The sequence below is a fragment of the Rhinolophus sinicus genome, linkage group LG09, assembly GCF_036562045.2.
Source record: "Rhinolophus sinicus isolate RSC01 linkage group LG09, ASM3656204v1, whole genome shotgun sequence".
NCBI classification, from domain to species: Eukaryota; Metazoa; Chordata; class Mammalia; order Chiroptera; family Rhinolophidae; genus Rhinolophus; species Rhinolophus sinicus.
The window spans coordinates 10,596,047-10,612,956 of NC_133758.1; the positions used below are offsets into that span (position 1 = coordinate 10,596,047).

The following is a 16,910-nucleotide window of genomic DNA, read 5'->3' on the forward strand; positions in this document are numbered from 1 at the left end:
AGATAAGAAAAACAATAGAGAAAATCAACAAAAGCAAAAGTTCTTTGGAAAGATCAACAATAGTGCCAAAGCTTCAGCAAGACTGACTAAGAAAAAAGAAAGATCTAAATAATTAGAATCAGAAACAAAGGTGGGGACATTAGTATCAATCTTACAAAAATTAAAAAGATTATAAGTGAACAGGACAAATGGTTCACCAGCAAATAATCAAGATGAAATTAACTAATTCCTGAAATCACATAAATTACCAAAACTGACTCAAGAAGAAATAGAGTATTAATAGACCTATAACAAGCAAAGAGGTTGAATCATTAATAAAAAATATTCCAATGAAAAAAGTTCCAGGATCAGATGGCTTCACTGGTGAATTCTAAAATACATTTAAAGAAGAAATACTGATCCCACTCAAACTCTTCCAAAAAACAAATGATGAAAAATTTCTAACATATTCTACGAGACTATCATTGGCCTGATATCAAAACCAGACAGAGAGAGAGCACAAAGAAAACTATAGGCCAATATCCCTTATGAATTTAGATGCAAAAATGAGCAATAAAATACCGCCAAATCCAAGAACACATCAAAACGATTATACACCATGACCAAGTAATACTAATCCCAGGAATGCAAGGGTGGTTCAACATATGAAAAATCAATCATTGTAGTATACCACATCAATAGAAACAGAAGGAAACAAACCATCATTTCAATCATGCAGAAAAAACATTTGACAAAATTTAACATCCTTTCATGATAAAAACACTCAGCAAAGTAGGAATAGAAAAAAACTTCCTAATTTGGAACTAATATAAAAAAATGTTTTTTAAATAAAAAAATAAAATTAAAGGGTATTTATGAGAAATCTACAGCCAGCATCACACTCAATGGTGAAAGACTGAAAGTTTCCCCCCAAGTGCAGGAACAAGATAAGGATATCTGCTTTCTCAAAAAATGGCTAATCAACATTGTACTAGAAGTCCTAGCCAGACCAATTAAGCAAGAGGAAGAAATAAAAGCTATCCAAATAGCAAAGGAAGAAAAACTATCTCTAGTTGCAGATAACATGATATATATATATATATATATTTTTTTTTTCCCCCACAGAATCCACTAGAGCTAATAAACAAATTCAGTAAAGTTGCAAAGTACAAGATCAACACACAATTTATCAGCTTTGTTTCTATATACCATATATTATATATTCTATATAATTTCCTGAAAAGGAAATTAAGAAAACAATTCCATTTATAATAGCATCCAAAAGAATAAAATACCTAGGAATCAATTTAAACAAGGAAGTGAAAGACTTGTGTACTGGAAACTACAAAACATTGCCAAAAGAAATTAAAGACATAAATAAACAGAGAAATAAAATCCCATGTCCATGTACTGGAAGACTTCATGTTGTTAGAATGGCAATACTCCCCAAAGTGATCTACAGATTCAGTACAATCCCTATAAAAATTCCAGTGACCTTTATTGCAGAAATGAAGCTGAGCATCACATTCATATGGAATTGCAAGAGGCACTGAACAGCTCAACAATACTAAAAAAAAACACAACAAAACAAAACAAACCAAGATAGGAGGACACATACTTCCCAATTTCAAGACTTACACAAAGCTACAGTAATCAAAACAGTGTGGTACAGGCATAAGGATAAATATAAAGACCAATGGAACAGAACTGAATGTTCAGAAATAAATCCAAACATCTACAGCTAATTGATTTTTGACAAAGGTTCCATGACCTTTCAATGGGGAAACAATTTTCTCTTTCACAAAGGGTACTAGGACAACTAGATAACCACATGAAAAGAATAAAGTTGGATCCCTTCCTTTCTCCATATACCAAAAATAACTCAAAATGGATCAATGACCCAAATATAAGGGCTATAAGCAATAAAACTACTAGAAGAAAACATAAAATCAAGTAAATATTCCTGACCTCAGATTTGGCAACAGATGCTTAGGTTTAACACCAAAAACACAAGCAACAAAATAAAAAAATAGAGAAACAGACTTCATAAAAATGAAAAACATTTGTCCAACAAAGGACATTATCAAGAATGTGGAAAGACAATCTACACAATGGGAGAAAATATTTACATATCACATATGCAATATGGGTTTAATACCCAGAATTGTAAGAACTCTTAGAACTCAAAAACAAAGACAAACAATCCAAATTAAAAATGGGCAAAGGACTTGAAAGAACACACTAGAAGCTGGTAAAATATATTGCCTGTGGGATGGTGGCTTAGGGACAGAGGAAGTTTTTCTTGTTTATCTTTTTGTATTTAAAAAGAATTAAACCATGGAACGTATTCTTTTATTAAAACTTTTAACACTGTTTCCAATGTTTCATGTATTTAATTAGCTAGGATAGCACTATGACCAATCAGTTTACTGAAGGAAATTTTGATTCCATTTACACACCAATAGAAAGTGTGTAAGAGAATATGGTAATACTGGTAAGAGAATATATAAAACTTGAGAAATAAAAAAACCTCAAAATATTAATCTTTCAATCACAAGACCTTTTTAAAAATACAGATTTAAGGAACAAAGGTAAAATATTAAATAAAAGTAACCCAATATCAAAGGATAAAATGAAATAAAACTTTTGTCCTTTTATGCCCTGGGATTGGTTTCGAAGCAAACCAACACATACTTCTTATTTACCAATTTAATTTTGAGGGAATACAACTTTCGTATGTTATAAATGGTAAACTTTCTGATAAAACAGAATAAGGTACAAATAATTAAATAAACAATATAAACGATTAACTCTTCATGAAATTATAAGTATATATTTTTTAAATATAAAAAACTTAAAATCAGCCCGAAAAGTAAACATCATACCACAAATAAAATATACGTGTGTACATATGCATATATGTGTATATATGTTTATATATATATTTACATATATAATGTATTTGATTACTGATGATGCAAATTTATAAATACTTCATGCAGTACAATCAGGTTTGGTGGTAGAGTTTTTTATGATAAAAAAGAGAAAAATTAAAATAAAAAAGCTTACACTGCATTTCATAACAATTAGGTTTCTGTAATATTTTAAAGATTACATGAAGGAAACATAGTAGGAGGGATGCAAACATTAATGCGTTGCATGGATTATGTAGCTGAAAAAGGAAAAGAAGCTCAAACACCATTCTGCCAGGCAGAACTGCAAAACAATCTGAAATTGGACACTGATCCTTCAAGACATAGAAAATTTTCCATGCTTGTTAATAGTATCTCACAACTGTATTTAAATAGGTAAAATGAAAGCAGCAGTAACAAAACAGTCATTTTTATCTTTTTAAAATTAAAAATGCCTATAGGAGTAAAAGGTTTTAAAACTTGACATAAAAGTTTTCTTGAGGATCAGTACAAATTTCTTGTGCTAAACAGATAATTAAGGATAAGCTTTATATGGATTTTGCGAATGCACTTTATACCTATCATACTGTAGGTCCCATGAATTAGGATTGAAATCAGTGGTAAATATTAAGAAGATAACAGAAGAAAGTCATACGATACATTTTAAAATATTCTTAATGCATTTTTTATAAGAAATTTTGTGAACTGGAAATTGATTTCATAAACTGAATAATTCAAATAAATAATTAAATTTGTTTGCAAATAAATCATCTACTGTCATTTAAACAACTTTTCATTAATCTTTTATTGGCTAAATATAACTGTGAAGAGAACTTTCCACAGTACTCATGGCTCATAACATAGGCTATGTGTATTAAAATACATTTGCTACTGTATTTTGGACATTTAAAGCATCTGTCAACAGGTTAGCTATACAAAAATCAAAAGAGGTATTTTCAAAAGTTATTATAGTCAATATTATAATTATCCTATCATTATCAGACAAGTGATTATTGCCAGATATAATAAAATTAACACGTATAATAGGTAACTACAAGCACATTTAAGAAAAGAGTTACATTTTTAGTCCCTGTTAATTTTCAATACAGAGTGTCTATTTCTGCAGACATATCAAGCATATCATACCAAGAGCAGAGATGAAATAAATTAGTTAACTGGTAACGCAGAATAGTGTTCATGGCACATCAATGGACCTACAGTAATAGTTAGTGTTGCACAAGCTAATGATGCTTTTAAGCAAAATTGGAGTAAAATGAAGACCATGCAGTTTCACTGAACTCACCTGACAGAGGTGCAAAACCATTCTCTAGGAGCAGAGATGCATGCACAAAAGTAAGAATATGATTGCAAGTAATAGACTTTAACAAAAGAAAAACATAAGACTAAACTTCAAAATGACAAAAAATGGACAACGTGATGAGAATACTGGGATGAAATACTTTCTGCTTCTCACCTCTCTCTTTGCCAACAGGACGTTGGGGACAATGTGTGGCAGGCAGCGTCCCAGCATCAACATGACACTTTTCTCACTGTCTGCAATCCGAGACACCTAGAAAACCGAAGAATTCATACATGACGACAGTGGAGAACTTCTGTACTTAAAGTTCATGCTGTAGACCCTGCCACCCCTGCTCTAAACACACATCCAAAGTTCCAACTTATGACAATGATGACGACGACAACAATAATAACAGCTGTGTCCCCAGATAGGATAAACATTTCTGGGGACCTGGAATGGACTGAAAACATCAGTGAGAAGCAGGGGCGAAGCCAGGGAGGCCACTATGCCTCAGTTCTGGGAACAGGTAGGGATAACACAGCACTGGGGTAGCTTCAGCAGTTTTTATTTTGTTCTTGAAAAGATGTCCACAAAGCTACAATCTTTGGTGAACGAGACAGTTTGTATAATGAAGCTGCATGTCAGGGGAGGCCCAAGGAGGCTGACCCGGTCTTACTGTGTTTCCCCGAAAATAAGACCTAGCCGGACCATCAGCACTAATATGTCTTTTGGAGCAAAAATTAATATAAGACCCGGTCTCATTTTACTGTAAGACCCAGTCTTACCTAACATAATATAATTTAAGACCGGGTCTTATATTAATTTTTGCTCCAAAAGACATATTAGTGCTGATGGTCCGGCTAGGTCTTATTTTCGGGGAAACACGGTACAATGAGGATTGTCAGAATTACATCCAAACCATACTCTAGCTCTTTCATATCCTCAACGACATTGTGGGACAGAAGCCCAGGAGTCAACCACAAAATGGCTAGAAAGGGAGGAGTATGAAGATACGAGGAAAAAAACAAAACTCCCTTTCAAGATGAGTCTGTGACGACAATTACAAAGCACATGAGGAAAACTAATCTGAGAGTCAAACTCAGCAAAGACAACTACTCCTAATGAGATAAAAATAATGGAGTAATCTAAAAATAACCAAAATGTATGTACACTTACATTGCTTTTCTCAATTACATCAGAGGCACATAACCATGCTAGTAGACATTAACAAAAACAGACTGCAAAGGGTCACTTTAATACTAAACAAAGGTTTAATCCAAAGAATAGAAATAACCAACTACATTCCCTAAAAGTTAAAAATTTTAGACACTATTTCTTAGACCATTATTTTAAATAATATATTTGTATTTGAAATAGAGTATTATCACAGATGGTTTTGGATGAGATAGTTAAGAAGAAAAATTGACGGTTTTAAGAAAGTTGCAAGAATATCTGGTATAATTTACCTCTGATCCTAAACGACTATCTGCTGACATCCGACAAAAAGAGAGCAGTGCTTGGTGGAAAGCAGGAGACAATTTCCTATAAGACAATATTGGATAAAAAGGGGACAAGACCAAACAGTTACCAGTGGCATTTAAGGAGAAAGTAAGTTCCAGTTTATAACTCCCATTCCTGCATTAATCCTACACAAATGTTAACTGGATTTCTCATCTACCAGTGACTGCAAGAGCACCTCACTGCAGAATTGTATAGTTGGAAAAAATCAGCAGTAACAGCTGTTCTTATAAGAGGTTGATGTTATGCGAATAAAAGGCGTGTGAATGAAGGGGATCAAACCTGAAGTGGTACCGCAGGTCAATGACATAGAAAGAATCTGCAAAATCTGAAATGAGGACTTTTCCCTCCCCAGTTCTCTATGGTCCCAGAGAGGTGTTTACCTCATGGACATAAGGTTGATTATAAGTGGACATAAAGCTTGATCTGATATTCTGCTGAGAGGAATTACAGTTTTGCAGATGTATATAATGATAACGATAAACGTTAATATTACAAATCCACATAAAAGAAGTAAAATTTTAAGACAAGTGAAGGAGAGGCTCATTCAACATTCACAGTATATTTTAAAGAAAGTATTTTTTGTAATTGAAAATATTAGCCTATGTCTGTTTCTAAAACAACACTTGTCTCTGTGTAGTAGTATTTATAAAATTATTACGATGATTAGTACTTTATGTGCTCAATCTACAAAGAAAGGGGTAACATCAAAGGTTACACAATAGACGTTATTTAATACACACCATAAAGTGGCACTCAGTAATTTCTATCATTAGAGAGTTAGAATGGTGTGACAAAGCTTGGGCTGTTTGCTCATTTATATTTTCCTCCAATTACCTTTCAGCGGAGTAAGGAGTGGGGGGGGGGGGGGCAGGGGGAGAGGGGCAGAATCCATCCAATTACTGTAGCCAGAAACCTCAAATCTGCCTTTATACTTCCCTTTTCAATCAATTCAATCGATCTTTTACCTTCTAACTACCTTGCAAATCTATCCACTTCTTTCCAATACAGGACAGACCACGATTGTTTTTTAACTTGGATTCATTCAATCGATACCCTTAGCTTCCTTTCCTCCAGTCTGGCAACCCTCCAAATACCTCTACCCTAGATTACTCTTCAAAACTTAGATAGCATCATGTCCCGACTCTAAAATGAGTTAACACAGCTTATATGGCTCAGTCTTTGCGTAATTCTCCAACTTCATCTGCCATCATTCTTCACACTTGCATTCTTCGCTTAAACTTGACGAAATTCTTAGTTTCCCAAATGCACGCTTTGCTTGCACAAGCTGTTCTCCCTTACTGGAAATACTCTTCCTCTTATTTCTTTGCCTGCTTAACTCCTACCTAATTGTCAGGTCTCAGGTTAGATAACACTTCTCCCTGAAACCTGTCTTGCTGATGACTAGGTTAGGCACAATGACCGTGTGTTCCCAAAGCAAGTTGAACTTCTCTTATATTACCACTTTTCATACTTTAATTATTTGATTGTCAGTCTTTCTCACACTGTAAGGTTTGTGACTGAAGGCATTACCATACATTGTGAGGATTAAATAAGTTAGTACACAAACCGTTTAGAACTGTGCCTGAGAGATTGAAAAGAGCTCAGTAAATATTCCTTTCTTAAAATTACTTTTTTACATTATAAAATAAAATAAAAATATTAATTATATTTTGTCTCCTCCACTAGAAAACATGATCATGAAGGGCAGGGACCACGCTTTTGTCATCTGAGTTCAATCACTGCAACCCCGTAAAAGGTAAATAAATGTATCAAGAGACTATTAATAAAACATTATTAGTAATGGAAGCAGAACAGGAAAAAGGACTAAGAGCAAAGACTGTTCTTCTCTTTATCATAGACAAGTTACACAGTACCAAAACGAGTCTGAAAATAACTGAATAGAGAAAAGGTAAAAAGCACGGGGTAAAGTGTTTGCAGCATCTAGTAATGTACATGTCATTTACGGGTTTAAGTACTTACCCAAGATAGAATCTACGCCATTTATGGTTCATGCCTTTTTAATGTAATTTAACTCAGTAATTACTTTGTGATTTTTTGTGTGTGTGATATGTACTTTCCTATGTGTGAATGCCAACACAAAATTCATACATCTGGTCTGCAAAAGCAGTTCAAATAAGAACTGAAGCTCTTTCAGTTTGACAACACACTAAACACTGGAAAGAAGCCTTCCAAAATACAGGATGCGTACTAACCTATTGGGCTTATCAAAATGGACTGTGTTTTTACTTGATGGAGAAGGAGATGGCACTGCTTCTCTTTCTTTCCTGGGTAAAGAGTTTGGGATGTTCTCTTTAGGAACAGTGGAATCAACTTCATCTGATTTTGAAAGATGGATATTCTTGTTTTTTCCCTCGTCTGAACTATTTACAACTGAACTCTGTCCACTGTCTTCAGAGTCTTTGTGAAGAGACTGATCCAAAGAAGGTTGAATAGAGTCACAAACTACTGGGATGGCAAAGTGTTCACTTTTGAGAAAGTCCATTTCACTGCAGAAAGAAAAAGAAATTATCAGACAACAACTGTATTTTTAAAAAAACTTTGGCAATAGCATAACGGGTTTAATGCCTTAGAAGTGTAACATATTAATAGAAAATGGTCTGGCAACTGATTAATCTTTTCTGAAACATACACACTGATGCTTCATATACCTAAAAATGTAGCTGCAAATTTTTACCAAAGAAGCATAAAAACGACCTAATAAACTCAGCTCTGGATTAGCTCTTAATTTTCAGTTCTTCATTTGCAAAATGGGAATAATTCTCTCTAACTCACAGGATTATTATAAGAATTAAACGAAATAATGAATGAGAAATGTGTACAACACTAATGTGATGGAGTTATTTTATTGATATTGACAGGACTCAAGGGAAGTAAAAAATATCTTATTCCTTGCTTCCAGGACATAATTTATTGTAAGATCACTATATTGGTTTAATTTTTTTTTGGGGGGATGGGGGTGGCGTGAGGGGGAAGGCACATATTAAATATATAAAGCAATTATAAGGCTTTTTTTTCAGAAGTATTCTAATGTGAAAAATTATGTCTGACAACTGAAATATTATTATGTGTTTTTATATAATCTGCCAATTTCATTTAAAAGGGTTTTTTTTAGAAATTATGATTAAGTACTAACCTTTCAAGTCTTCTGATTTGTTCCATCAAAGACCATTTCTCGCTATTTAATAAACTAATTTTATCTTCTAATTTCTGTACTAGCAAGGAGTTCTAAAATCAAAACAGGAGAAAAAGAGAAACTGAAGATCTTATAGTATACTTTTACATATTTTAAATATTTTGGGGAACTTGACTAGTCAGTTAACATCGCTCACCTCTAAAGTCTGAGGAATTTCAAGAGTTGGAGGAAGGTTGCCTGAAACTGGTGTAAGGGCCTCCAATTCACTTTCTTCTACTCCACTGGCCACATCTACAAGGTCTTTTCCAGTTACCTGATGATTTCCAAAATCTCGATAAAGTTGCAATAAGTCTGGAGGTTTTGGAATATTTAATCCTACATCATCCCATAGTTCAAAATCCTGAAAGGTAAAAAATATTAATATAAAAACAATCTGAGGCAATTTTACTCTGCACTTGAGATTTATTTTATTCCTTATTGCCAATATCTTAAAAACCCAACATAATCTTGTTATAATGTTAAAGTATATGTTCCAAGTAAGTAATCATTCATAAACTTATTTTTACATCTTCTACTGTCCAATATTATTCTTGTAAGTTTCTTAATATTCTAAGTAAACAGGTTTAACTCTTAGACGTCAAGATGTTGCACATAATCTTTTATTAAATCTCTCAAAAATGTAAACTATCAACTTTAAAACTTGTGTTAACTTTCAAGTTTGTAAAACATGTTTAAATATTTGCATGAAGTCATAGAACATGTCTAGATTTAAGAAGCTTTAGTTCATAAGTTGTACCTATTATAAGTAAACTATGAGTGGCATTAACTTTGTTCTTCCTTTCTTTATTATTCCAACCTATATGTATTTAGTGTAATCTCTGGTGGGTAAGCAAGCAATTTAATCTGCTTGTCTTTCTGCTGTACCTATTTGACTCCAATTTATATTATTAAATATACTTCTGGCAACTTTCGAAACCAAACAACTGCTCTTCAATTTGTTGTGTATGAAGCATTCTCTTGAATTCAATTTAGTACAATTTTATTATTAAAGTACAAAAAGGCATGTACTCCAATTTATATTATTAAATATACTTCTGGAAACTTTCAGAAACGAAGCAACTTCTCTTCAATTTGTTGTGTATGAAGCATTCTCTTGAATTCAATTTAGTACAATTTTATTATTAAAGTACAAAAAGGGAAAGTACACTGCAAGCAGTCTGTGGGCAAAACTTTTAAAAAGAGCTTTATAAAGTTCCAGAATAATCAATCACATGCAAATACATTGCCCTACCATTCTCTTTTCCTCTAATACATCAGAATTTAGTACTAATTTGATATCTTGTAACTTATTTATAACTTTTATTTATTTGAATGTTCTAAACGTGATACTCTCAATCCTTTGAGAGCTCAATGGATAATGGGAACAACTATTATTGAGGGTTAAATCTGAGGCAGATAAGAGATAGGTATTAGAAATGAGGGCTTTGAAGAAAAGTCCAAGTATGAATTTCATATCTGTCTCCTCTTACTGCTGTTATAAATTAATTTGAAACTTAAATAGCTCATCTGTAAGATGGGCATAATACTTATCCCGGAGGGTTTTACTGAGGAAAAAACAAAATGTTTATTAAGGCCTTAACACAGTGCTTGGCCTACAACAAGAACTAAACAAATTTAATCCTTAAAAAAGAATAAATGAATAGTACAAATAACATTCAAATGTCCATTTATCCATCTATATTCATCCAATATTTACTAGGTATCTACCCTTTGCTTAGAACCAGGGATAAAATGTCACCATTTAGGGACTTGCGCAGTTAAAGAGTGGGGACATAAAGAAATAGGTAGAACCTAAAGTATCACAGGTATTATGATCACAGGAACGTAAAGAATTCCTAGAAGAGAGTCAATTTCTGTCTTGAGGTGGGGGGTGAGGAAAGGTTTCTGGAAGTAGATGACCTGTGCACTCTTTTGGAAAAAGTTTCGATATTTACGAGGCAGATGGCAAAGAGAGGCTAGGGGAACCAATTATTTTACAGACAAGGGGAAGAATGAGCAAAAAATACAAAACTCTGAAGGAACTAGATATGTTCCGGGAGATGCAAGCCCTTGTGTTTGGCAGGATTACAGCGAATGGGTGAAAGATTTAATGTTGAAGAGGCGGGTAGAAAGATAAGCTAAAAAGAGAGTTGAGAGGGCTTATAGATTTAGAATTGACAAGAAAGGAGTTAAAGCAGAGGGCAGGAGAGATGACTGATAGGAAAAACAGGGAAAGATTAGGGAGGTGGAGATAATAAGGGGAAAAACATGTAGTGGGAGTAAGACAGTGACAAAGTCCAGAGAACGGCAGTGGGAGTGTGGAAACTTCCTAACGTAGAGTACAGAGCCATGCTGCTGGAGCCGGGGAGCTTCGGGAATTAGACCGTGAGATGCGCCATCATCTACTTGGAAAATAGGGGAAAATAGCATCCTCAGTGAAGAGACAAGTTTTATTTAAGGCAAAAAGGACATTCTGAGGACAAGCTGAAAATATAGAAAGTTTATTTATGATTAAATAAGTTTCAAATCGCACAATAGAAAAAAAGGATGGGAAGTAAATCAGTCATAAAAGAAAGAACTGGAAGGAAGGAAGCAAAGAGCGGTATGACAGCGAGTATATGCAGATAAAAATATGAGAAAATTATCAATAAATATTTTAATTTACGCAGATACAGAGATAAACAAGAGACTCTTTTAGTTTCAAGAAGCTTACAGTTTAGTCAGGGAGACAAGAAATAATTCCAGGTAATGACAAATGCCTAAAATGGGGGTAGAAGATAAAAAATAAAATAGGGTGAAAAGTCTTAAATCTTGGCCAGAGGCTGAACATGAGAGGGCTTTAGGCAGCACTGGTTTCAGGCCACTTGAAATTACCACAAATGTTTAGTGGTTAAAAAACAGGTTATTGATGAACATTTCCAATGCCTTTTTTAAAAAAACAAAAAACAAAAAAACAAAAACAGCTTTACTGAGGTATAATTAACATACAACAAACTGTACAAGTTAAATAAATCCACAAACTAATTTAAAATGTACAGTTTGCTAAATTTTGACATATGTATACACCCCTGATTAGATCACCACAATGAACTTGAAAGAAAATGAACTTGTTCACACTCTCAAAAGTTTTCTTGGACCCCTTTGTAACTTTTCCCTCTTATTAGTCATACCTTCCCTGTTCCTAGGCAAATATTGATCTGTTTTCTTTACATTCCTTAGAATTTTATATAAATGGAACCATACAGCAAGTGACCTGTCTGGTTTCCTTCATTCAGATTGATCTGTGTTGTATTTATCAGTAGAGTTCATTCCTTTTTGTTGCTGAGTTGTATTTCACTGTAAGGATGTAAGATTTTCTATCCAAATTTCTATTCTTGCTCTTGGATATTTGGGTTGTTTTCCAGATTTTAGGTATTATAAATAAAGTTGCTATGAAAATTGTGTAGGAATCCTTGGGCATATGCTTTCATTTCTCTTGGATTGTCATATCTAGGAATGGAATGACCATGTCATACGGTGATAAATGTTTTAACTTTTTAAAGAAACTGCCAAAATGTGTTAGAACGTGACTACCATTTTGCATTCCCACCAGCAATGAGGAGATTTCCAATTGCTGAACATCCTTGCCAAGACTTGGTACAGTTTTGGATACTCTAATTAGTGTGCCGTGGTATCTCAGTGTGATGTCTGATCTTTGTTAAAGCATCTGTTTAAATTTTTTGCCCATTATTTAAAAAATGGGGTTGTTTTCTTATTATTAAGGTTAGAGAGATCATTATATACTTTGGATACAAGTCCTTTTTCAGATATGTTACTTGCAAATATTTTACCCAATCCATGGGTTATCTTTTCATTTGCTTCAAAGTAGCTTTCAAAGAGAAGTCATCAATTTTGATGAGAACAAATCTGTTGAAAGCACCACGCTTTTGGTGTCATATCTAAGAAATCTAAGGTTGCAATAAATTTTTCCCACATTTTCTTCTAGAAGCCTTACAGCTTCCTCTTTACATTTAAATCTATGATCCATTTGAATTAATTTTGGCATATAGTGTGAGGTATGGTTTGAAGTTCATTTGGAGGGGGGGCATATGAATATCAAATGCCCCCTCTTTTACCAGTTGTAAAAGAGACTATCTTTTCTGCATGATATTTAGTTTGCACTTCGTCAGAAATAAAAAAATCATCTATGTGTAAGTCAATCTCTTCATCCTCTATTACGGTCCACCGACCTATGTGTCTGTCTCTATGCCAAAAAGACTGTCTCGACTACAATATCTTGAAGTCAGGAAAAGTCCTCCAACTTTGTTCTTTACTAAAGTTTGGCTGTAGTACTAGGTTCTTTCCATTTCCATAAGAATTTTGAAATAAACTAATCTCTACAAAAAATGCTGGTGAGATTTTGATTGAGATTGCACTGAAAATACAAATCAATTTGGAGAAACACAACATTGAATCCTCTGATCTATGAGCATAGTATCTCACTTAGGTGTTCTTTGGTTTCTCTCAGCATGTATAATGGCTTTCAGTGTACATAGCTTTATCCAATTTATCCCTATGTATTTCCTATTTTTTAATACTTTGTAAATAATATTTTTTTTAATTCAATTTCTAATTATTGCTAGCATACAGAAATACAATGGATTTTTGTTTACTGATCTTGTATCCTACAACCTTGCTAAAATCAATGATTAGTTTTTTGGATAGTCCAAAGGATATTCTACATATGCAATCATGTGAATAAAGACAGTTTTATTTCTTCCTTTCCAATATGTGTGACTTTCATTTCTTTTTCTTGCCTTGTATTGGCCTGAATCTTCAGTACGATGTTCAACAGAAGCAGTGAGAGTAGATATCCTTGCTTTGTTTCTCATCTTTCACCATTTACGATGTTAGTGATACGCTTTCTATAAATGTCTTTCATGAAGTTGAGGAAATTCTTCTCTATTCCTAGTTTCTTTAAAGTTTTTATGGGGAATAGATGTTCGACTGTGTCAGATGTGTTTTTTTGCATCTTCTGAAATGATCATATAATTTTTTTTCTCTTTTCATTTTTTAATATGGTGAGTCACAATGACTGACTTTTGAATATAAATCAACCTTATATTACTTGGATAAACCTTTTTACATGTTGTTGGATTTGATATGATCAAGTGTTATATAAAATTATGTAATGTTATGTAGAAGTGTTACGTAGAATAACTGAGGGAGTAACTGAACTGCTATCTCCCTTTGAGAACATCTATTTTTATTAAACAATCCATGGAATATTTTATCGACCAATGGAATATACCTGATTTGAAATGATGGCCTCCTGATTTCTACATAATAAACTCTTTGGTATTTACTTTCCTAAGGTGCAAGCTCAAACTAATCTATTAGCACTAAGAAGTCAAAATATTATAGGGTTGGGAGATAACACTAAAACAAGCCATCTTTCTTTGCTTACAAGATTCTATCAGGAAAATAAAGTTCTAAAGTTGCCTCTTATTCAAAACACAACTTACATTCACACTCTCGTTGAAAATATTCTCTTAATTGCTGTTATGCATTTATCATCTTAATTATTATAGTTCTACTGAAGACATTTTTAGTTAAACTGTTTTTATAAATATACATTAATCTGTACTACCAAGTAAATGTTTAAAGTGAAAAACATCAGCACATTCTATAAATACATGAGCATATGAGTAGATTAAATAGTTACTGGGGAGTTGTAAAAAGCTACACGGAAAGAATGAGAACTCTTTATGTAAAAAGAAGAAATCTGTAAGTCAATAGAATACTAGACCGGATAGGCAAGAAAATGCTGTGTTTGGTGACCAGCCTTATAGAATTTTACTATACGCATAACTTTAAAAAATTAAAGAAACTAAATAAAAGACAAAATAAGTACATTTTAAGTTAAAAAGGAAATAAAGGATTGTTAAAAAAAGTAACTGTACCTGATCATCATTTTCATCTGAAAAGGTTATTGATGTAAGCTTGTAGTTATTCTTCAATAAAAATTCATTGACTAAGAAGTTTAGAGCTCTCTTTTCAAGAGGTTTGATTGGCTCCTGGAGGCGAAATAAGATACAATACCATAAGGTTTCCTCCTTCAATATTTATGCTATTTTATGTGGAAGATACTTTTAGATTTGTCATTCACCCACCTGAATTTCAGGACTTGATTTGTAATTTTTTCGTTCCTGTAAAGGAACTTCGTGTTCTGGTGGAAAAAATATATAAATAATATTTTAATATTTTACATTTGAAAATATCCCTGCTACTTCTACATTGTCAAAGTAGAAAAAGTCTCAAAAAAGTTTTATGTACACCACCTGCAGCCTTTGTCAGGTTGGCTCGGAGGGCCTGAATGGTCTCCTTGGCTTTCCGTAGTTCAAACTCCAGGACTGGACAGGGATTTGGAATAAACACACACAGGCATCCAACCAAGAAAAGGGAAACAAAAATAAAAAAATAAAAAGCAAGGATGGGTATGAAAAAAAAATACAATCTGTATTGAAAACAGAAAGCATGCAATCTTTATGAAACTTGTGAACGCATGCAGCAGAGTTGATTTGCAAGCAAACTGGTGAATGTTTTCCATGGTTTTAGAATTCAGGGGACTATTGATAAAAATGTTCTAGCTGTCTGACAAGGAATAGCTCTATTTAAAAATAAAATCTATGGCATACTCTCATCTAGGTAAATAAAAATATTAGTAATCTGGGTGCTTCTGCCTCACTCAGCCGAGGTAAGAAAATGCAATGACATGTTTTCAGGTGATATAATTTTAGGGGGAAAGATAAAAACTAGATGAAGTCCAAGCAAATATACTTAAAGAAAACTTTAGGATTAAAAAGAAAAAGGTATTTTTAAAGGTATTAGCTAGAGTAACGTTATAAATCTATATACAAAAATGTTAGTGACTATATCCCTTCATTAAGATGGTGAAGGAATATAGTTTAAATATTTAACAAATGTTGGGATGCCTATAAACTTTTCTACATATAAGCGTGTTTTCTACAAGCATAGATACATTAAAAACATAACGGAAAAAGTTCCAAAGGGTTTTTTCAGGTTTCATTTAAAGCCAAAGGGTGTGTAAATAGTTTGCTTTTAATTTCTAACTAAGATCATTCTAAAGCAAAGGATTGTGTACAATTCTAAAAGTGTAATTATTAATTATCTAAGGATATTAAGTAAAATTATTCAGAATTTCAAATTTTCTGATAACTCTTCAAACAGATATTTATTCAAGTTAAGAGGTACTAATGAAACTCAAAGATTTTTCCTTTTATCAGAGTCTGATTATAAGATGAACATTAGTATTGAGGAAACAATTTACTAAGCTCTTTAAAATGTTGCATTACGAACAAGATTTAACTCTACGTGTCTTAACTGGGATTTAAAAAATATATATGTATATATAAATACTATTCTAAAGTATAAATAAAGCCATTTCTGTGAAGTAAACCGCTAGGAAAATTAGGTCATCTTGCCACAACTAAATATTAAGAAATTACTGTAGTCAAATAGTTCTGCATAAAAACTAGCAAATTAAATGAGCAATTTTTTCTTGATTGACTAATAGCAAAAAGAAGATGGCAAATGAGATGCTATCGGAGACAACAAAGCTATAAAAATATATGGAAAAATTAGGATTCACTCAGTTTGCATATTTTCATTAAAAACTTAACGTGTAACTGAATCACATGTAGTGCATGAAGGCCAATTATTTTGATGCACAGAATTTCAATGCAGCAACATGGAAGCACAACTAAAAATCAGATGACGTGTATGTTACTATTTTGTTTTTGGTAGTCAGCAGTGCTGATCTGCAAACATTTCTGTGCAACAAAGTTAAAAATATTTTCTGTAAAACTTACACTTCTGAAAACTTAGAGTTTGTGTCTAAAGTTAGACTGCACATATTCAGCGTATAAGATAAGTGCAGAGTAAGTTTATTTTAATTTCAAAACTCTAGGTAATTGATTTTGATTTAAAAATACTTAACTATACT

General features: G+C 32.9%; 1 protein-coding gene across 9 annotated transcripts in view; it reads right to left on the reverse strand.

Annotated features, from left to right (window-relative positions):
* Window positions 1-16,910, reverse strand: part of RELCH (RAB11 binding and LisH domain, coiled-coil and HEAT repeat containing) — an 88,968-nt gene that overhangs the window by 48,679 nt on the left and 23,379 nt on the right. For 4 of the 9 annotated variants that reach the window (XM_019729313.2, XM_019729312.2, XM_019729316.2 and 1 more), the window contains exons 3-11: window positions 15,226-15,297; window positions 15,058-15,113; window positions 14,848-14,961; window positions 9,063-9,266; window positions 8,867-8,958; window positions 7,926-8,219; window positions 5,658-5,733; window positions 4,366-4,461; window positions 4,195-4,218 (exon numbers count right to left, since the gene is read on the reverse strand). In XM_019729313.2, coding sequence (XP_019584872.2) covers window positions 4,195-4,218; window positions 4,366-4,461; window positions 5,658-5,733; window positions 7,926-8,219; window positions 8,867-8,958; window positions 9,063-9,266; window positions 14,848-14,961; window positions 15,058-15,113; window positions 15,226-15,297 — 1,028 coding nt within the window. The remainder of the gene's footprint in view (window positions 1-4,194; window positions 4,219-4,365; window positions 4,462-5,657; window positions 5,734-7,925; window positions 8,220-8,866; window positions 8,959-9,062; window positions 9,267-14,847; window positions 14,962-15,057; window positions 15,114-15,225; window positions 15,298-16,910) is intronic. The other 5 variants (XM_019729317.2, XM_019729318.2, XM_019729314.2 and 2 more) reach the window with 3 other exon arrangements.